Source organism: Pleurodeles waltl, chromosome 3_1 (assembly GCF_031143425.1).
Source record: "Pleurodeles waltl isolate 20211129_DDA chromosome 3_1, aPleWal1.hap1.20221129, whole genome shotgun sequence".
Classification (NCBI taxonomy): domain Eukaryota; kingdom Metazoa; phylum Chordata; class Amphibia; order Caudata; family Salamandridae; genus Pleurodeles; species Pleurodeles waltl.
Window position 1 is genome coordinate 151447100 of NC_090440.1, and position 22298 is coordinate 151469397.

The 22298-nt window shown below is 44.1% G+C and overlaps 1 protein-coding gene across 3 annotated transcripts in view; it reads left to right on the forward strand.

The window, feature by feature from the left end:
• The window catches only part of LACTB (lactamase beta), a 118983-nt gene extending 97772 nt beyond the window's left edge, over positions 1–21211 (forward strand). For all 3 annotated transcript variants that reach the window (XM_069222004.1, XM_069222002.1, XM_069222005.1), the window contains one exon: positions 18906–21211. In XM_069222004.1, the coding sequence (XP_069078105.1) occupies positions 18906–19491 (586 nt within the window). In that variant the 3' untranslated portion in view covers positions 19492–21211. The remainder of the gene's footprint in view (positions 1–18905) is intronic.
• The last annotated feature ends 1087 nt before the right edge of the window (positions 21212–22298 follow it).

Here is a 22298-nt window from a genome sequence, read left to right on the forward strand (position 1 = left end):
TCACATGAGTGCGTAGTTTGAACACCCATCGTTGTTCTAGCTCAAATAGAGAGTTTGATGTGTTGCATGAGTTAGTTTGAAGGACAACCCACCACATGTCGTCAGGGCTATGTCTAATCTCAAGAAAGTGGAGAGCCAATTTAGTTGTGGCATGACCACATCTAATATTGCTGCGATGTTCGTTGATTCTAAGTTTCACTGCTCTTGTGATCATCCCTATGTATTGTAAATCACATGGGCAGGTGATCATATATTCACAATTCCTAGTGTTACAGTTAGTGTGTTTGACTAGTTGCCACATGCCTATGGATCACATTTTAAACGTACAAACCCATAGAATTTCACATAGTTTGAGTTATCGCAAGTAACTATAACTAGTGCCCTAAGGTAACTAGAACTCACACGAAGGTGGCAGAGGTGGTGGTCCCTGGGGCATCAAAATGCCCTGGTAGGGAGGCCCCGTGCAACCCCCAGCCCCTCTTTACTTCATAATGCACGCGGGACCTGGCCCACCCTGTGACTTCATAAAAAACAAGCGCTAGACCCCGCGCTTTTTAAAAATATGTGCATTGAATTTGAGACATTGCGAATTCAGTGCACAAATGTTTTTACAAAAAGTGCTCTTTTGACCTGGCGGCGTCCCTCTGGGACCCCAGCACGAGAGCTAAGGGGTCAGGGTGTACATACCCTGGCCCCTTTTCTTTTTTCTCTCCCTTTTTTTGGGGGACTAAGCTGAAGCCAAGTCCCAAGATGGCTGCCAACACTTCTGGTTTGAAGTGTTGGCAGCCAATCCGAGTTATTTGCAAAGTTGTCAAGGAGGATCCGCGGCCATGGACATACAATTTTATTTTCCCTTTAATATCTAAAAAACTACTGAACGGATATACACCAGATAACCAAAAGCACAATCTGCGGAACAAAATCTAGCATTCTGCCAAATTTGGTGTTATTCCATCCAGCACTTTTGGCTGTAGCCATGTTCAAAATTCCTAGAAGAATTAACAAGGGGTAGCCACGTTTTTTTACCCCTTTTTTTTCTCAGCCCTTGCTTGACGGATCACACCAAAACGTCCCATGCGCAGCAAGAGTCACCAGCACACTTTTTTGGGAAAATGTTATGAAGATTCATCAAACAGTGCCAAAGATATAGGCAAGTCAAAAAACGCTTTTTCTATGGAAACGTTGTCCTAACTATAGCTACCTGTGGCGACTCATGCAGATAATCTATAATGTTATGGCAGGTGATTTAAATCTTTAAAAACTGAACTTACCTTCAAAGTAAAGGTTCAAAAACGTACCTGTGATGCAATAATTTGAGATGTAATTCTTATGATATAATAACTCCTGATGTATGGCCTTCAAAGTAACAGTAGCATACAAAAAAGTTCAATAATTGCAGTAAACACTGCCTCCACCCATCCTGCAATCAAAGAAATATAATGTTTTCTCAGCAAGGTACTCTATCCAACCAACTGCTAATTTCTTTCATAGCATAGGCATAGTTACTTGAATTTTCTTTAACCCCCTGGGTGCCGTGGGCGAGCTGGTCTCACCCTTGGCCACGGTCGCCATTTGACGAGGATGGGACCAGCTCGTCCTGCACCCGGGATTGGTGTGTGTGTGGGGGGGGGTTTTGTTTGGGGGGGGCAGCCCCTTGGGCAAGTTCACTCCCCATGGAGCACATTACTGTTGGCCGTTTCAGATCGGCCTATTTTTATAAGGCCCACCTGCCCTCAAGCGGGGCAAAAAGTCCACCAGGGACCAGGGAAGATTTGTTTTCAAAAAGAGGGTTGGGGTATGGCTATATAACCCCCCACCCCCAAAAAATAAAAAACAAAGTTGTTCTGCCCACTGGTGGGCAAATGGGGCAATTACCCCCGATTCATTCCCTGGCGGGGGGCAGAAAGCTTACTAGATGTCAGCGTATCAAAAAAATAATAATAGTGGGATGGTGGCTACCAACCACTATGGGCATGGTAATGCCCCCACACCAACTGAAGGGTGTAACAGTCTTTCAGCTCTTCTCCCGCACACTAAAACATCTTATTCCATGGCAAGCAAGGGGACATTTGATTATTTTGGGTTTTGGTTTTACATTTGGGCCATGAGAGCTCGTCTAACTCTCAAAATGGTCCCACTTGGAATGGTGAGGGCTGCACTTTTTTGGACTTTAGGACACTGCCATCTAGAAAAATCTGAGACCTAGACACATGTGAAAAGTAAACATCTGGGTGAATCCAGGGTGGTGTGCTTCACATGGACCCTGCACCATTTTCTAACCCACAATGCCCTGCAAACCTCCAACTTTGCTGGAAATCACACATTTTTTCCCCATTTTTGTGATGGAACCTGCAGGAATCCACAACATTCCTACCACCCAGCATTGTCTCCTATATACCAATAAAAATTCTGCCCCAACTTGTCAGCCTAAATATTTTTTTTCAACTGCTCTTTTGGACCCGCTTTGGTTCCCCCTCAGTTTCAACATTTTTTGGCTCTTCCCTGTCACAGGCACTTGGCCCACCTACACAAGTGAGGTATCATTTTTATCGGGAGACTGAGGGGAATGTTGGGTGGTAGAAAATTTGTCCCGGTGTAGTGATTCCACACAGAAATGTGGGAAAAAGTGACTTTTTAAAAAATTATTTGTTTTAGCTAAATTTGAGCTTTGCTAAGGCTTCTGGGTAAGAAAACACTGGGGGATCCACGCAAGTCACACCTTCCTGGACTCCCTTGGGTGTCTAGTTTTCAGAAATGTCTGGGTTTGGTAGGTTTCCCTAGATGGCTGCTGAGCCCAGGACCAAAACGCAGGTGCCCCTCCCCCCCCCACACACACACAAAAACAGGTAGTTTTGTATTTGATAATTTTGATGTGTCCACGTATTGTTTTGGGGCATTTCCTGTCACGTGCACTAGGCCTACCCACACAAGTGAGGTACCATTTTTATCGGGAGACCTGGGGGACCGCTGGGTGGAATTATATTTGTGGCTCCTCTCAGATTCTAGCACTTTCTATCACCGAAATGTAAGGAAAAAGTGTTTTTTAGTGCCAAATTTTGAGGTTTGCAAAAGATTCTGGGTAACAGAACCTTGTGACAGTCCCACAAGGCACCCCATCTTGGATTCCCCTAGGTGTCTAGTTTTCAAAAATGCACAGGTTTGGTAGGTTTCCCTAGGTTCTGGCTGTACTAGAGGCCAAAATCCACAGCTAAGCACTTTCCAAAAAACACATCAGATTTCAATGTAAAAATGTGATGTGTCGATGTTGCATTTCCTGTCACGGGCATTGGGCCTACCCACGCAAGTGATGTACCATTTTTATCGGGAGACTTGGAGGAACACGGAATAGCAGAACAAGTGTTATTGCCCCTTGTCTTTCTCTACATTTGTTCCTTCCAAATGTAAGACAGTGTGTAAAAAAGACACCTATTTGAGAAATGCCCTGTAATTCACATGCTAGTATGGGCACCCCGGAATTCAGAGATGTGCAAATAACAACTGCTTCTCAACACCTTATCATGTGCCCATTTTGGAAATACAAAGGTTTCCTTGATTCCTATTTTTCATTCTTTAAATTTCACCAAATGAATTGCTGTATACCCCGTATACAATGAAAATCCTTTGCAAGGTGCAGCTCCTTTATTTGCTCTGCGTACCTAGGGTTCTTGATGAACCTACAAGCCCAATATATTCCCGCAACCAGAAGAGTCCAGCAGACGTAATGGTATATTACTTTTGAAGATCTGACATCGCAGGAAAACGTTACAGAGTAAAACGTGGAGAAAAATTACTTTTTTTTTTTACCTCATTTTAAATATTGTTTTATTTCAGCTGTTATTTTCTGTAGGAAAACCTTGTAGGATCTACACAAATGACCCCTTGATGAATTCATAATTTTGTCTACTTTTCAGAAATGTTTAGCTGTCCGGGATCCAGCATTGGTTTCACACCCATTTCTGTCATTAACTGGAAGGAGGCTGAAAGCACAAAAAATAGTAAACATGGGGTATGTCCCAGTTAAATGCCAAAATTGTGTTGAAAAATGTGGTTTTCTGATTCAGGTCTGCCTGTTCCTGAAAGCTGGGGAAATGATGATTTTAGCACCACAAACCCTTTGTTGATGCCATTTTCAGGGGGAAAAACACAAGCCTTCTTCTGCATCCCTTTTTCCCCATTTCTTTTTTAAAGAACTACTTTTTTGCTGTATTTTGGTTAATTTCTTAGTCTCCTCCAGGGGAACTCACAAACTTCTGGTTACCTCTAGAATCCCTAGGATGTTGGAAAATAGGACGCAAATTTCGCGTGGGAAGCTTATGTGGACAAAACGTTATGAGTGCCTAAGCGCGAATTGCCCAAAATAGCCACAAAAAGGCCTGGCACCTGATGGGGAAAAGGCCTGTCAGCGAAGGGGTTAATGTCATGTGATGTTCACTAATATGCACTCTAATTACATAATCAAATTGCATATTTGTGGATATTCCTTGGCATCCAACTTTCTTCGTAAACCCGTCTGAGTCCGATTAATCAAGATCAGTTCATCGGCTTAGAGATGACGATGACTGTTTATTACAAAGTGTAGGATACAACAACCTTGTGGCAGCCACATTGTGGGTAAGATCCACCAAATATAAAGCGAGCTATAAATGGGACAAGGCTCATCCTTCACAAAGACCATGTGTTATATGACTCCCCTTTTACGTACAAATACCAGAGTCATATTTTTACTATGTAATTGGTTGAGCATCCAGAGAAGGCCCAAAGGAATACCCCAGCCCTAGATGTTGTTCCACAAGATAGCCCTATTACCCAGGTCAAACACCACCCTGAAGGTGGTGAAGCAGAATTACAACTGACTGTTGCTCCTTCAGACTACTGCGTGGCACACCAGACGAAGAAGGGGCATTTCAGAGGTTAGTAAATCTCTAGTTCTAAAATGTAAAAATATCTCTATTTTCAAAGGTACAGGTTTTAAAGTCCACTGCAATAATCTGCTATAATCTACATATTTTACTGTAAACGTAAATAAAGGACTGAAATGATACTCAGACCACTAACTGTTATGTTTCACTATTGCTAATGGTTAGGTAGCTGGTCCCAAAATTTGAGACAATGTTAACTCCCTAATATTTTATTAAACTTTAAATAAAGACATTATATCGTGCAAATTCATAAATGCCAGGGAGGTTCCTGTTTTGATTCTTTTCTCTCCCATCATACATGCTCTGACCATACATTTTGCAACCAGTGGCGGCCGGCAGCTTTAGGAGGGAGGGGGGTGGGCGGGATAAATACACACACACACACACACACACACACACACACACACACTCATTCTTTCACACACAGACACGCACGCACATCCATTAACACTCATACCATTCAAACATGCACGCACCAAACATTCATTTTAAAAGATCGCACACATTCTTTCACACACACATGCACGCACGCACATCCATTAACAACACTCATAACACTCAAACATGCATGCGCGCACCAAACATTCAATTTAAAACATCACACACATACATATACACACACTTACCTTCAGCCTCCAGGTCCCAAGAGGGTTGGGACTGCTACCTTCCCTCGTCAGCCAATGAGGGAAGGCAGTAGTCCCAGCCTCGTCACAGAGTGGGATGGGGTCAGTGAGACTGCTGACCCCACCCCACTCTGTGACGAAGTGTCACTGATTGACACTCGTCCTGGGCACTTCAGGGCTTAAACCTGAAGCGCCCAGGGAGAGTGTCAATTGGTGACGCTTTCCTCGTCACCCAGGGGAGGGCCTTGAGGCACCTTTGCTGAGCAGAGGAGGTCACGCCCATAGGAGCTGTGATCTCCTCAGCCCAGCAAAGTTCAGCTTAGGCAGCCAGGAGTCTGCGCAAATCACGCATGTCTGCTCCTGGCTGCCTTAGCTGAACATGGAAGAGTGTCTGTCAGGCTGACCTTTGTTCAGCCTGACAGACACTCTTCATGAGGGGCAAAAGGTGGGGAGGCGTGGCCCCTCCGCCCTAAAGGACGGGCCGCCACTGTTTGCAACTCCGCATTTAATTTCTACAAAATTCCTGTGGATTGATGTATTTATTCTAGCCCCTTGCACAATATCCCATTTGTCTTTCTATTATATTCATCCTTTTTTGATGTAATCTGATTTTGGGAAGAGGTGCTTACACAATAGTGTGTTATAAATATAATATGCCCCTGTTCCATTTAAATAAACACAGAACCCTGCTTAAAAAATATATAATCATTATCACTCAATTTATTTCCTACCCTTATTTGATGTTTAGATTGCCATTTGTTCTTATTTTGTGTCAAGTCTGTTTCACAGTTCATAGCTAAATCCACAAGTTGTTCACATCTCTGCATTGCAGTTAACCATCCTTGAGATTAACTCCACCTTATCCTGAAACTGAAAAGGCTGTAGCAGTTCATTGCTGTCTCGGTCATATGTTGTTCAAAAGTTAGTGGATATATAGTTGGTAGCGTCAGCATATTAGTGGGTTTACTGCTCCCTCCTCGCGCGACGGAGGCCACATTCAAAGCTTTATACTCCCTGATAGCTCAAACTATTTAACTTAAGGAGACCGGTGGCCTGGCTTTCTCTGTAGGATTTCAATCATCTGGAATCCTATATATAGGTAGCACATCAGTTATGAAAACTTAGTGTGGGACTGTAAATGGTGCCAAACACCATCATATTTCTTTATGTTTGAGAAATGAGAGGAATCCATGAACATCTGTCGAGAATTTATGAAATACAAGGAGCAAGAATCTGGCCACAAAACAAAATGTATGTGAACCTGTTTTATTTTAGATATTTAATATAGTGCACACACTTTTTTTTTTTTTTTTTTTTTTAATCATATTATGTATGAAACACAAAACATTCATGATAAAAGAAAAATGAAAACTATTAGACCTAAATTTTATCCAGCAGGCAGAGATAAGACAGCATAATGTAACAGTAAAGTTGCATGTATGACTGCCATAAGACCATTCTTCTTTTAAATGTAATTACACATAGTTTGCCTTAAAATCAATCCATAGTCTAGGCAGCTTATAGTACTTGTTATGTAAGTTTTTTTTTTTTAGATAAATGTTTTACCATTTCCCTATTTACACCTCCGTTTTTCTGCCTCGCCGTACACTAGATCAATGGAATAAAAAGGGCACAAAATATTCACTCTCCTTTCCTTACACCTTTCTGGTTTGGAATATTCTGCCATGCAGTCTCTGCATCCCACCCTGTAACACAATTCAAGCTAGGGCCTACAGCCCTGGATTTAAGGAAGCCAAAGCAATGCTGCAAACAGGGTATTAATGCAGGAGGTTGTCACACCTGCAGTGATGTACAGAGAACAATGTTATGTGTATGGTCTCGTTGGGAGCAGATTGTAAAAACGAGTGTATGAGGCTGTGGGGGAGTAGGACATGCAGCCGGGATGCAGTAGGCTGCACATCAATGTTATAGTAATGTGGGCCTTAAACTGCACAAGTATAAAATGTGAGTAACGAGGAGACGGTGACTCACTGTGTTTTGAGTCAAGATTGGAACTCCGCCTTGTTAGTTCTAAAGTCAGTCTCTAGAGTACCCCTCCTTTTCAAGACTAGATTAGTGCAAGAGTGGCCCATACAATGCCATTACAGTCTGAAGACAATAGTAAATGTCTCCGTGTGACACAGACACGCGTCTGTTGGGTTCCTAGGGCCTAGCAGTGGTCTCCAAACTTGTAAATGCCGCGCCCCCCAAGTTGAAAAATAAAAATCATTGGGGCCCCCTCAGAATTTTTCACAATTGTTTTATAAATATGGCAATGTTTAAATATGTCAGGACATATAACATGCTTCTGCTTAAAACAAAGGCCTGTTATCTGTATAATGCTTCTTTTGGCCAGACCCTAGCGCCCCCCCTGGGATCACCTGAGGCACCCCAGTTTGAAGACCTCTGGCCTAGAGTAACAACAACCGAATACAACCGCCATGACCACATTGGCACACAATAGCAGTTAGTGCTTTAAACAGTCATGACAACGTAACATCTAACACATCTATCACAACAGTTTAAGAAACCTTGCATAAATGCAACTTGTCACTTAATCTTGAATCCGGATAGAGCTTTTGAGCATTTGATTCGTCCAGAAGTACAAAAATCGGTTCACTAAGCGATGGAAAGAAACACTACCTAAGACACATCAGTCACAAAACCTCCAGTGCTGAGCTCCAGCCACCAGTCTGTGACTGAGCATCAGATCCTGCGATAACCGTCAGCAGGCGACAGGTTCCTGGTGACTGGCACATTTTAGGATGCAGAATTTAACTCTACGGCCCATGGTTTGTGGAATGATTTTCTGAAAACGTGAAAGTCTGCATTACTGAGGGTGTGCACATTTCGCATATCAGAACCTGAAAGTGACAGTTTGTGGGTCCGGTGCTTCCGAGAAGCTATGTGGAAACCAGAGCAAGACTTTTAGAACAAACACATGCCAACTTTATGTGCTCGAGGGGGGCCGGCCTGAGAGTGCGTGCGTGCTGCGTGGCACAGTTGCCCGTGTGCACATTCACTGTGGTTAAGGATGAGCACGTGAGAGAGGAGTGGTGCACCTCGGGGACAAACATTTAGGAAGCTGTGTGTATTGCTAAGTGCCGGGGTTTCCAAGCATTATTTGCAGTGAGCTGTCCGACACGTGTGAGTTTGTGAGTGCACGAGGATCTAAAAGTGAGTTAAACCCTTCGGGATAAGTAAACAGTAATTGCAGCTGGGGTTGCGAGCAAGAGTTTTAAAGAGGTGAATGGGGGGCTAAAGCCGCGTGCTTGAGGTGCGGCCTTGCCGTGATCCCACTGAAATGCATGAGGTATTATTTTGAGTCTTCAAAGTTAATTAGACGTTAAATTCGTTATCTCATAAACGCATGTTGTACATAAAGCACGTATTTTTTCCCCCACTGCAGCAGGCTTTTTTTTTTTTTAACAATATTTTAGTCCGGACCTAAAATGTAATCCAGACTTTTGGATTTTGCAAATGCATGTTTTTGGGATGATAAGGACATTTATGGACTAAGAGAAGTTTGCGGCTCCGAATTGTTAATCAAGGAGACTAAACAAAGGCGCACACTGCCATCTTGTGGCTCAAATCTTTTATTATTTTACGCAACTAGCCTATAAAGAAAGGCCCATGTGAGAAGTCTAGCGCTATATAAAATTAATGTATTTGTTTATTTGTAAGCAATGGACTTTTGCTGATATCTTTATGTCGTATATTTTCTTATTTAACACCAACAAAATAGTTCAGCATAAGATTCATTTTAAAAAGTTTGCTTTCTCTTGTGCAATGATTTTGTGAATGGTAAATCTCTGCAAAATGTAGGTTAAACTGTGCATATGATTTCCAATTTGTTGGACGTGAATATTAACTCGCAACGCACAAAAAGACTTGTGAAGGATATATGAGAAGTTTTGCAACCTTAGCCAAAATTCACAAGTGACAAAAAACGCTCTAAGCACCCCTGGAGTGGACCTCATTGAAAGGGTTAAGCAACTCCTCACTAGCAGTAAGGTCAGTGTCTGTCATGCACACGAAACCCTGTGCCTAATGAAGGGGTTCACAATATTTTTCCTACCCCGAGACGACGCAGTGACTTCCCTGGGAATGTCTTTTCCCTGTGAAATTGACAGGTCTGTTTTCAGGAAGCTCCTATTAGCGACCAGGCATAGCCGCACAGACTAGGGTGATGTTGCTGTGACACCCAAAGAGTGGATGAGAGGAGCCGCGGACTTAAGCTGGGTATAGTCTTGAGGCAGTGTGATGATGATGATGGTACTGAGCCAGTGTCTTTAAGACCCCTCGTGGGGGGGGGTACAAATCAAAAAGTAAATAATCAAGTCAATGAAGTCTTTATTCGATATTTCATCATAAAAGACATGCTACACGTCATAATACTTATAAAATTGTCAGTGCTAATGATTATAACAATAAATACAATATTTCATAAAAGCTACTAAGAACGTATTAAATCTATCTAATGCATCATTTGTTAAATATTTTAACATATAAAAAAAAAAGGAGTACATTACTTTAAAAACTCAGTTCTAAAGTTCAAGATAATTTACTTATCTAAAACATGTAGCTATTTTAGTAATTCAGAACGAATTATCCATGCCCACCCCAGGAATTTGGCCACCCCTATTGCTATAGTAGGTGAAAGATCAGTTTTAAGGATCCTACAAGCAGTCTCAGCCGATTGTGTGCCCAGACTTTTGCATAGGGGTACCAACCACTTCCTCCTTGGGGCAGCATATAATGGACAGACAAAAAACAAATGGCTCACATTTTCCCGCATTTCAATACACAATGGGCAATTATCTGGGCCTCCAGTGCCCCAGGTTGAGGTTAAACACCTTAATGGTATTGAGCCCACTCTAACTTGGTGATATAATTTACGGTCCATAGGTTTTGTAATAACATCCCAGTACTTTTCAATTGCAGAGGCATCTTTCACCTGTAAAAATGTTGTTGTAAGGGAACTACCTATAAGGGATGAGTGTCTTATGCCTACCACCCATTCCCAATATAGTTGTTTCAGCTCTTTTTTTGAAGGAAAAGTAGCTGAGTCTGGGTTGTGCCAAAGGGCACCTAGACCCATGGCACAAAGGGTGGTTCTAACACCCTTAAACCAACCAATCTTATCGGATCCTAGGGTGTCCCTTACCTCGAGGCATGCTTTCGCATATAATAACAGCTCTGGGGTAGACCACAACCTCCGCCAGAAGGCCAAGGGCCGTAATCTGGCTTGATCTTCCACCGGTTGGAGCCCAAGGTCATAAAGGAGCGGGATACGTGGGGATGACCTCGGAAGACCAACCGCCCCTTTTGTAAATCTGTTTTGGGCCAGCATCAGTCGGTCCAGATTGCTATAACCCCAAAGCTCTGCCCCATACAAGACTGAGGGAAGAATTTTTGACCCATAGATTTCCATAAGTGGGGACATCGGGTGGGTAAATGATCTTTTATATTCCTTAAGAAGGGCACCGCATAGTTGAACATGTTTAAGTGCTTGGATATCAATCTGGGGTTTCCAACTAAAATTATCACTAAAATGCACACCCAGATATGTAAATTCATTAGTTTGCTCAAGAATAGCACCACCCATTTTGACCCTTGCCACAGTTTGTGTTCGACCTCTTAGTACCATAAATTTTGTTTTAAAAACATTTACTTCTAGCTCATGCTCGTCACAAAATAACTCAAATCTGAGTAGGGCCTGCTGGAGCCCTTGCCTTGTCTTTGATAATAACAGGGTATCATCGGCGAACATGAGCAATGGTACTTTCATTCCCGCTATCTGGGGAGCATCCGTGGGATGTGTTGCAAAATATTTGGTAACCCCGTTAATAAACAGGGAAAACAAAGTGGGAGCCAGGACACATCCTTGTCTAACACCTTTCAAGACATGGAACCTGTCCGTAACCTCACCAGGCTTACCCCAGCGGACTTGGGCATAAGTGTGTGCATGAAGATTCATTAAGAGTCGCACTAGAGCCCTGGGCATTCCCTGTTCCAGTATGCAATCCCATAATTTAGTCCTGGGGACCAAGTCGAATGCAGATCTTAGATCCACAAAAGCTGCATACAACTTGCCCTTACCCAAAAAAACTGTTTTTCAATATAAAAGGGCAAAACGAAAGGCTTGATCAAGGGTGCTTACATGAGGTCTAAAACCCGCCTGCAACGGAGTCAAAATATCTGAGTCTGTTATCCATTTCTGTATCCTCCCTAAAATGAGGCGCGCTATGATTTTTTGGATCGCATCAATAAGGCTGATAGGCCGGTAATTTGAGGGTACTGAGCGATCGCCTTTCTTGTATATAGGAAGGATTTCTGCCCCATACCATGAGTCAGGAATTTTACCGCCTGCTGCAACTGCATTCACCAGGTGGAGTATATAAGGTACCCACAGGTCCTGGTCTTCCAAAAAAATATCAGCTGGAATACCATCTGGGCCAGGGGCCCTCCCTTTGGGAATGTTTTGCAGGCAATTGATAACTTCAGTAGCTGAGAATATTAACGGCTCGGCGGGCTCAAGACAATAGGGTATAGTCACTTCTACTGTATGACACTTAAACTGATCCTCACATTTTTTTACCCACTGATGATTAGAGACAGATGCTGGGCTATAGTGGGCGTCCTGCGAGATACCCCATTTTATGAGGTACCAAAACTGTTGCATATTGCGTTTACCACAGGCTTCTGACAGCATAAGCCAGCGTTCCTCGTCCCACTTTTGTTTTGCTTTGCGTTTTGCCTCATTAAAGAGTTTTCTACAGGATCTAATCTGGCTATGATTTTTGTTTTTAATAGCCTCAAAGAGAACTCTTTTTGTCTTACTACACTCTTTATCAAACCAGGTAATGGATGAGTATTTCTTGGTCCTAGGTTGTTTAGGGATAAATTTGATGAACAACTTTTTAAGTTCCTGAAACAAGTCAGAATGGGTACGTATAAGTTCGCTGTTAATCTCGTCCTGTGAGCCACAATTGTTTAAAAGCTCCACAGAACTAGACACTAAGGTTCTTATCGCCCTACGGGCCCCAGCGTCCACAGCTATTTTAGGCCAACGTACCCTGCGCATATCATTGCTCACAATGACCTCTTTTTCTGTTATATTAGGACCACTGCCGTCTGACCTCTGAAAGCTGGAATCCCTTAAGGTCAAAACCAGCGGGTCATGATCGCTCTCTGGGCGTTCTGTAACTAGCATATCAACAACTGCAAACCACTGCCTCACATCGACCAAAATATAGTCGATACGACTACTGTGTCTGCCGTTGTTGAACGTATGCCTGCCCTTCCTATCTGACTTGACCCTTCCATTAACAGCTCTTAGACCCATATCCAGGCATAGCCCCTTGATATAGGTGGCTGAGCTCGACCACTTAGCAATCGAGGGTATCTCGAGTTGGGGAATACCCCAGGATAGATCCTCATCCTCGGTGAGCGGGCCGTCCTCAATACCCAAAGGCTCAAAACAAGTATTCAAATCCCCCATCACAATCTTGTGGCCATCGGTCGTTGATCCTGATAAAATGTCATCCAACAGGAGGAGGGTCGGAGAAACCCTTCCTCCCTGGAGGCCCCTGACATAAATATTAACCAACAGGATGTTTGTACCTTGGTTGGACTTTATCTTTAAGGCAATTATGTCTGGACTATCAATTGTCACTTCTTCAACTCTTACACCCGCACTTTGGCGGACCCAAATTGTAAGACCTCCAACAGGACGCCCTTTCTGGCCTCTAATTGCTGGCTTGCTAAAGTTCAGATATCCCACCCGAAATATCGGTGTGATAGCCCATGTTTCCTGGAATGCAATTCTATCGCCCTGATCTATGAAGTCCCTCCAATCAGGAATACACTGGCTGGACTCCAGACCGGCTATATTCCAGGATATATATCTTGATAACATGTCAACAGGCTCAGCTAAAGCAGTGGGTGAGTCCGTACTAAAATTGGGTAATGCAGACAATGTACCAACAGGGGTAATGTCAGAATTATTACTTTGATCTGTGGCGATAGCCTTCCAACTTAAATCTTCTATGTGGGGGGATTTCAATAAAGTTAAATTAACTATTTCTTCTCTACCAATGAGTCAATCATTCTCATCTAGGCAGGATAACGGCCCATATCTCCCGGCAGTAATCAAGGGTTCAATGCTTTCTGGTACGAACCAACCCCTGGGAGGGTTAGTGACATTTTTGTTAATCTGGGGAGGCACCTTTACCTCGGGATAAACCGTAGGATAAAAATCTGGGAGTTCCCACGTGACTATTGGTCCATCTGCAAGTTGCGGGCACCAGCCTCTCAAAAATGGGACCACATTTGTACTCCTGAAATTAACTATTACCAGATCACCTGGAATATCTTTAATCATGTGGCCAAGCCAACCCACCCTTCTCACATTTAAGATTTTACCATCAATGGTAGGGGGGAGAGGTCTATTCTTAGTAAGCCAGAAGGCTACTTTATTTTTTAAGTCATTGTAACCTTCTTTTTTACCTGAACTAAGTTCTGGGACTCCTGACAATATACATACAAATGGAGCGGCCTCCGGTGGGAGATCAATCCTAACATTATAATTATTGTTGTGCTTTCTTGCTTCCTTATGGACTCGAGTTGTTTGAGGCCTACCCTCTAGGTACCCTCGAATCACTTCGGGTTCCCTAGGTATAGTGGGCTCCGCCTCCAAACTTGTTTCGTTAGATGGGGCTTTATGTCTTAAACTGCTGCCCGCGAGTATTGCCTGCTCAACACAATTTCCAGATGGTAAATCTAGAGGTACCGTTAGTACATCTGCTGGTGTCGATGTGGCTTGTACCCTCAGACTATGAACCTCTTGGGTAAGTACTTCAATTTTCAACAATAATGTACAAAAAATTTCAGTCATTTTTGTCGCTAACTTATCCTCTACTGTTGCCAGTATATTTTCTATATACTGCCTGATATGACGGCAACCCACTGGCTTGTCAGATCCCCCGTCTAGACCCTTTGTTTTAATAGTATGGGTTTTTGCTTCGAGGGGCTTTCGAGAATTGCTGACCTTCCCCACTCCTCTTTTGCCCAATGACTTTCTACAAGCCCTAACTGCTCTTGCTGGTTGGGGGGGAGTCTCCGCCATAACCACGGGGCTAGATGGGCTCTAGCCAGTTATACCCATTGAGTCTAAGGGATTAGAATATATCTGTGCCTCAGTTAGTATCATAACCTTATCATTGTTGGCGCCCAGATCCTCAAAGGTAGACACTATATTTGGGGAGGAACTAGGGTGTGTCTGAACGGGGGAACCTCCTTTCCCTAGGGAGACTCTGCCATCGCTATTAATCTTTTTAACCACCTTAACCAGGTAGTTATCAAGCGTAGTAGCCCCTAGATTTTTGGCGGAGTTATTACAGTTAGCCATCATAAGTTGGTTGCAGTAAGTACCACCAGCTATAATTCAGCAATACAAAACACAAAACCGTGTAATCAAGATGTAATACAACTAATTTACAGTTTAGGCAGAGTCCCGTGTCCAGTCCCGTTTCTTCAGGCCTTTGAGGGCCACAGAGGGTCCGCCCCTTGCCCGGCGCCGCCCTCGCGCGTCCCGCGGTGCGGTGTACCTTGTTGCAATTTAAGGGCCCGGAGGGTGTAACAGCACTTTCGCGCCACTTGGCGCACAGGAAACCCAGAGAATTCTGGGTATTGTAGTCCTCCCAGCGTGTTTTAGCAGGCAGCCTACAACGGCGGCAGCGGTCCAAACCGGCAGCCCTGTGTCCTGCAGGGGTGCGCGGCTGGTTGTCTCCGGTACCCGGGGTCTGCCTCTTGTGCCCGGGGTGTGGTGCCCGGGGTCAGTCTCTGATGTGGGTCCTGACTCAGGTGCTCGGGGTCAGTCTCTGGTACCCAGATTATGGTGCCTGGAGGTCAGTCACTGGTGGCCGAGGTCAGTCTCTGATGCCCTGTGACCGGGGTCAGTCACTGGCGCCATGGGTCAGTCTGTGGTGAGGGGTCAGTCTCCAGGACCTCTCTCTGGTACCACAGTCAGTCCCCAGAGCTCGGGTCGCTGGCTCCACGGGTCCCTCTAGGTGAAGGAGTGTATGATGGGGTCTAATATGGCGCCCTTGAGGTCCGTGGAGGTCTCGGTGGAGGGCGCGGGTCGCCGGCTACCCCTACACACAGTGGGTCTGCGGGACAGCGGTCTCCGGGGGCGCTCTCGACTCTCCTCCAAGGGTCTCAGTCCGCCCGGGAGACAACAGGGCGTCAGAGGGGCCTACCAGGGGTCGGGTCACCTCCCCGAGGAGACCGGGGGCCCCCGAGTTTTCTGCGTCGTCCCTCAGCCTGTCTCTGGGTCCTGAGGGGCCTCTGCCTCTCCCGGGCTTGCCCCTCGGTCTCACCCCTCGGCCGCTCTCTGTGCTCTCTGTGCTCTGTGCTCCTGGGGTCGTCCCTCCGCCGGTCTCTGTGCCCCCCCGGGGACATCCCTCAGCCTGTCTCAGGGCTGTCTCCGGGCCCCTGGGGTCGTCCCTCGGTGCTCTCGGGTGTGGCGCAGCAGAGGCGTGCGGGAGGGTCTCGTGCTGGGGGGTGTGCGCCGGTGAGGAGCCGCTGACTGGTGAGGAGCCGCTCAATCCAGCTCCAAGCTCCGCGCCTCAAGCCACCCGAGAGTTTCCTGGCGAAAGTTCCCCACGGGCCCTCGAGCCCCCCCAAAAGCAGCAGTAAACAAATAAACTTACCTGTCCCAACGCTGCTGGCTGTCTTGCTCCTTTTCTCTCCTGCTTCTGATGGTGTCCCAGCAGTCCCTTGGACACCAGCACAGCCCCCCCGCACACACAATCCTGGCCCTGCTCTCATGCTATACCTAGCATGAAAGCAGCACCAGGATTGGTCTAAGTGGCTTGGTCTACAGCTCAGACACTGCATGGAAGGCTGTGCAGTTTAAGTGCATATGTCATATTGGTCGGCCTCAGACGGCCAGCCAAACTGATATCCATACTTAAGTGCACTCAGTGACTCGTCTCCCCCCTCCCATGGCCAAGCTCCGCCCCACCCTGCACATGCTGGCTCTTAGCCAGGGAGGCGACGCTCCTTCACCATTGTGAAGGAGCCGCCCCTGAGTACAGTGAGTGATCCTTCAGATGGAACACAGAAGCAGGTCCGTGGGAACCAGACTGTAGAACTCCCTGAAGCCATGCCTCAGGGGGAAACTTAACTAGATCCTTTTCAGGAAAGGCCTGAAAACTGAGCTGTTCATCATGCAGTTACCTAAAGCCAGGGTTAATGATGCAAGAATATTGGATAGGGATCATCCCCTCACTGATTGGAAAAGTCCTCTCAGTCATTGGATTCTGCACTCTTCGTCTCATCTAGCACTATGGTGTACCAAACAAAGGAAACTAGGGCCTCATTTACAAGGTCTGTGGCGCAGGGCTGCTCAGCAAGTGCCTTGCTGCACCACCAGGAAAAGGTAGCAATGCACTGCATCTACAAGATACTACACATTTCTGTCCTCTCCCCCTGCGCTGCCGCACAGATTGCTGCCATGCGCCAACGCAGGCACCCTTGCACTGTGGTACAAGGGTGCTTGCATTGTGGGGATGATTGCTTTTGTGCAGGAAGGGACACCTTCCTGCACAAAAGAAATCACAAGAGGTGTTTTCCTCTTTCTATGTGTGCTGCAGAATCTGGGCACTCTGCGCCACTGGAGCGTCAAACAAAATGATGCCTCAGTGGCGCAGTGTGCTGCTTCGGCCTTGTAAATGAGGCCCATAGTGTTCTACAAAGACTATAAATATATTTGGCTCCCAGGAAGAGATATATGTAGCGTTTCAGTGCTGCCTCTCAACCTGCGTTAAGATTAGAACACAACATTTTAAATGTGTAAGTGTTAATTGTGGCGTGCAGCTTGTGTAATTAAAATTAGATCATGCTTCTCATTAGGTAGCTTGTTAAGATCGGGCGATTCACACAATAGCAGGTAAAAAGTGTTTTTTGCTTACATTAAATCCACATAAGGATACAGGTTGCAGATGACCCTGAAGTGCAGGCCCAGGCTTAGCTACAGGACCCTGATGACTCTAGCTCAACCCTTCTTGGAATGAGCTCCTCCAACGGATGTAGAACAGACACAGTACATGCCACATGCATCACATATTCTCAACACTGACATCACTCGTGCAGTTAAAGGGAGAAAGAACATCAGGCATCTCCATCTTTTGGACATGAAATAAAAAAAGTAACAAAATGACAGTCTCTTGCCAGATTTAGCCACACGAGACAAACATACACAAACTCGCTCGGATGTGCACAATAAAAGATTCACGCCATCTTGCAAACTGTAGCACAGCATGGTGGGAACCTCAAAAAGTACATCAGCTAAGAAAAAATGAATGACACACATGACAAGAGACATGGACACAGGGTGACAACAAAAACACCTAAGTCACTAGGCACATTGAACCATCTCTAAGGTACCTTAATCTAGCGCACCAGCCAAAGCATGAGACCACAGCATCCCTGGTGCAGCAGGCAGAACCATCACCCATCCTGGGTAAAATAAAACAACCTGGGCACCACTTTCCCGCTGGTGATACCAGAAGACAATAGCAGAGTACAAGAGGATTGTTTGTTGGCCACAACCCCACCAGTTAAGAATAGTTAACACTCGGATATGAGAGACATAACAACTTACAGTTGCAGAGGAACCTTTTTCTTGACACCAACATCTCTTGATTTTTTTTTGGACTCTCACTTGGCTTCTGAAACTGCAGAACTATAGAAATCCAGATTTAATTTTCCCAGATCTGTTCCTAAACAAATTCCATATTCTGCACTTTCTCTTAGTGCACATGTGCTTGATAAACTAGTTGACTGTTTAAAGAATTTATTTTTAATAATGTTTGCCTCTGACCCTTCCAAAAAAAGGCCTTGATAAATCACTTCGGATTTGTTTATATAAGTGATGTGGTGATGGGGTCTGGTACAAATAAGAACCATTATTACTTTGATATGTGAGAATTTTATAATATCTTATTTACACGATCACCAGGTTTGCTTAAGCACAGTTCAGTTTAATAGAAGCAACCCAAAATGGTTATTTTGTTAATGCATTTGCTATCAAATTCTTGCTAACATTTTGTGAAGTTGGTAGTAACGAAATACACATGTACATTTCTCCATTTAGAATGCTAAGTAATAAGAAATTAGCAGTCGATACAGATATATATTGACCATGGTGCCTTGAGCTTCCTCACTGTGTAGAGGTCTATACAAGAGTGATGACTAACAATATAAGGCATTTGGAGAGAGAACTGCATTCACTTTTATTTTTTTCTTTCTTGAGTTCCACTTAGCCTGTTCATTATTGTTTTATTTTATTTTTCAGATATTACATGTATAATAAGAAAGGCCGCCTGGTAAACGCACCATATGTGGACAACTCTTATAAGTGGGCTGGCGGTGGCTTTCTGTCTACAGTAGGCGACCTGCTCACATTTGGGAATGTCTTGTTGTACAGTTATCAGGTGCAGAGGTTTCGGAACACCGGCAGGAAGCTCCTACCTGGTTATCTCAAACCAGGAACCATTACGATGATGTGGACCCCAGTGCCAAATACCGAGATGTCCTGGGACAAGGATGGCAAGTACGCCATGGGATGGGCCGCGGTGGAGAGCAAGCAAGAGTATGGTCACTGCCGCCAGCAGAGACATTATGTCTCCCACACTGGGGGTGCGGTAGGTGGTAGCAGCGTCCTGCTGATCCTTCCTGAGGAGTCTGACAGTTCACATCTAGACACTGATGGTCACCTTCCCCCCAGAGGAGTGGTGGTCTCCCTAATCACCAACATGCAGTCTGTTGGTCTCAACAGCACAGCTCTCAAAATTGCAAGAGAATTTGATAAAGACAAATTAGCATCATGTTACCAATCTGACAACTGTTTGCAAACCGAGGTCACAGACAAATGTACTTGAAAAATAACCGGTAGTACTTGTAGTCCGCGTCAGGCTGCTGTTGCGACGACTGATTGCAAACCAAGGCCACCGACAAAGGTGCGTGATAACCAACTGCCTTACATCTCTTTATATTACCATCGTTACAGTGAGACAAGGACATGTTACAGTGCAATTTGCACTAATCTGTTTATAGAAATCTGCTCATCCACTTGACCACAGCAAAGAGTATACACCAGCCATGTTCATTTCTTTGCTTCTAAAGCAAAACACCCCAAAACACACTGTAGGATGTCCACTTGGGCTGATGGAAGAGGTATGCTTTTAAAGTGACAAACTATTCTCTGGTGATCTGCACTCTATATATTGACACAAGTAGACACTGTGGAACTTGAATTAGAGTTTGTATTTTAGCATTTGTTGGCCTGAAGGATAAAGGTGAAGCCAGGTTTAGTACCCTTTGTAGTAGTACGAATAGATAGTTAAATCTCCGCTCACGTTTTAGTTTGAGGTTGCACTTTAGCATCTTAAAAGCATGTGAACTTCATAAAACTGGTAAATCGGATGTTTACAGACTAACTCTGTTTAAAAAAATTAAATGAGTTATTCAGTGGAAAATTGCAACTTAAAATCAAAAGAACCTTATGTTATATTTTTGATCCATCGACTGAGCTTGTGCTTTTGTGTTCAGGTTCTTGCTGAAAAGGATGGTGCACAATGCTTAATGTCATTTTTAGGTTTGGCTTACATTTGTGAGAAACCTCCTGTGGATCATACATACGATGCATTCGGCTAATATCCATTCCATTGATTACCACTAGTTCGCTTTCTTGTCACCTTTGTTTGCTTGCTTCTAGTTCATCAACCTTTCCTCTTTTTCTTGTGTTCCTTCCTCCCCTGGAGGATAGGTTGAATTTCCTCCTTTAGGATTGATGGGATTGTATCCATCCTCAGGCTCTGGGAGCTACTATTTTCTTTTACTTTAAGCTCTCTATGACTGCATGTGTTTTCTTGCTCTCTCTCCACTTACTCAACGCCCCCGGAAGTATCCGCCTCCCTTCCAGTGTGCTGAGTTTTGGCTGCTTGCTCCCTTCTCCCCGTATCCCCCCCCAGCACATCCTTTGTTCCTTTGCCACCTTCTCACTTTCCTTTGCTTCCCTCCCCCCTCTGCATTGACTTCCCCATCACACCCCGCTTGCTGCTCCACTGCACCTCTTCCGCCCCTATGAAGTATGTGTTTTTAACATTTTCAAGGGCTCCAACAGCTGCTATATGTTGCTGGCCTCACCAGTTACAAAAAGCGCTTTTTCACAAGTAAACGTTCGTATATTTTTACCTTTTGGTTAACTGCTCTGAGTGGTGTCTGCCATCCTGGGTTGTTTTTCATGTCCTGAGAAAGGGTGCATTGAAATTGGAAGAACAAAAGTTACTTTACCATGTACAAGATACAGATATATTTGAAGTCCTTGTTATACTGCATCTTTCAGCCATCATTACACCAGCATCTGTTCTAACTGAAAAGTGTCCTTTAGTTCCTCCATTGAGAAGCCACTGCTTCGGGTGCTCATGAATTTTGTAACCTCTCAGATTTCGAGAGAACTGTACCTTCATTCTTGTTCTCCCTGTTCAACAACAGTTTACTGTATGCTTTGCGATATTGTTGGAGTGCAAAAATACAGATCATCTCTAGTATTGCACTGTTTTTAAGTAATCTAAAATAAACATGTTTAACTTGCCCTAGTTTTTTGAGTTTTTGTTGTGGTTTAATGCTCTTCTATTGTCACTCTTTCACATTTGCCTTACAGTACGTAATGTAAGTGGTAGCAGGAGTATTGTGTACTGAGATGTGTGAGCTGGACGGATCTAAAGATTACTCATATTTATCACAAAATGAAAAAAATATGACATATGGGAGGCCGAAGGCCGAATTTCGTTATAAGGGCATGTAGTTGGTTGCTGAATTACAATTCCCCTTCAACCTACAGCATAGAAGTATTTTACTCTCATAATAGTGTTACATCTTCCATAAACTTATAAAATAATTGGTCTCTTGATCCTTCATGTGAATATATCCTGTGGAAAATAAACATCCTCTAATGCAGCATGTAATTTGTTGCAAAAAACATTTTAAGCAGTTTGATTTGTCACTTTGGAAGCCGACAGCAGCTCTGTCTGAATCTTGCTTTTGTGTTATGAACTGTGCAGTGTAAAATTAACAAACTAACATAATTATTCCTTGTCTGCAAACAACTGTTGATTTTCAGGAAATAACAGTTAAGAGAAAAAATGAACAAAAAAGATTGTTGTTCCTTTTACTGTTTAAACAGCAGTAAAGATTTTTTTCTGCAACAGTTCTTTACTAAGCGTTTAGGGTACCAGAAACAAGACTGTCACAGTATCAAATAACATAGTCTAGAGTAGAAGGCAAACAGTAGTAATGGAAGGGTAATTTTGTATGTTAACAGGCCCTATAATATGTAACAAGATGTTTAAAGAGCACTGATAAACAGACCAACATGTAGTAGCAATTTCTCCATCCCATTCCAGGAAATATCTACCCAAGGATCCGTTATGTTATGTTAATTTAATTTGATATTGCGTACAATCACACCGGGTGGGGTATCTTGCATTTGGTCACATTTCAGCCAAAAAATAAATTGTGAGTTAAAAGAGAACTGTCTTGAGCAGTTTCCTGAATCTAATATGGTCAGTATGTGTTTGAATGTGGTATGGCTGCTCATTTCAATAAAAGCGGGCTAAATAAGAGAAATACCTACCACCCTCTCTTGACCTTCTGATAAGCAGGACAGTGAGCAAAGCTTTATCAC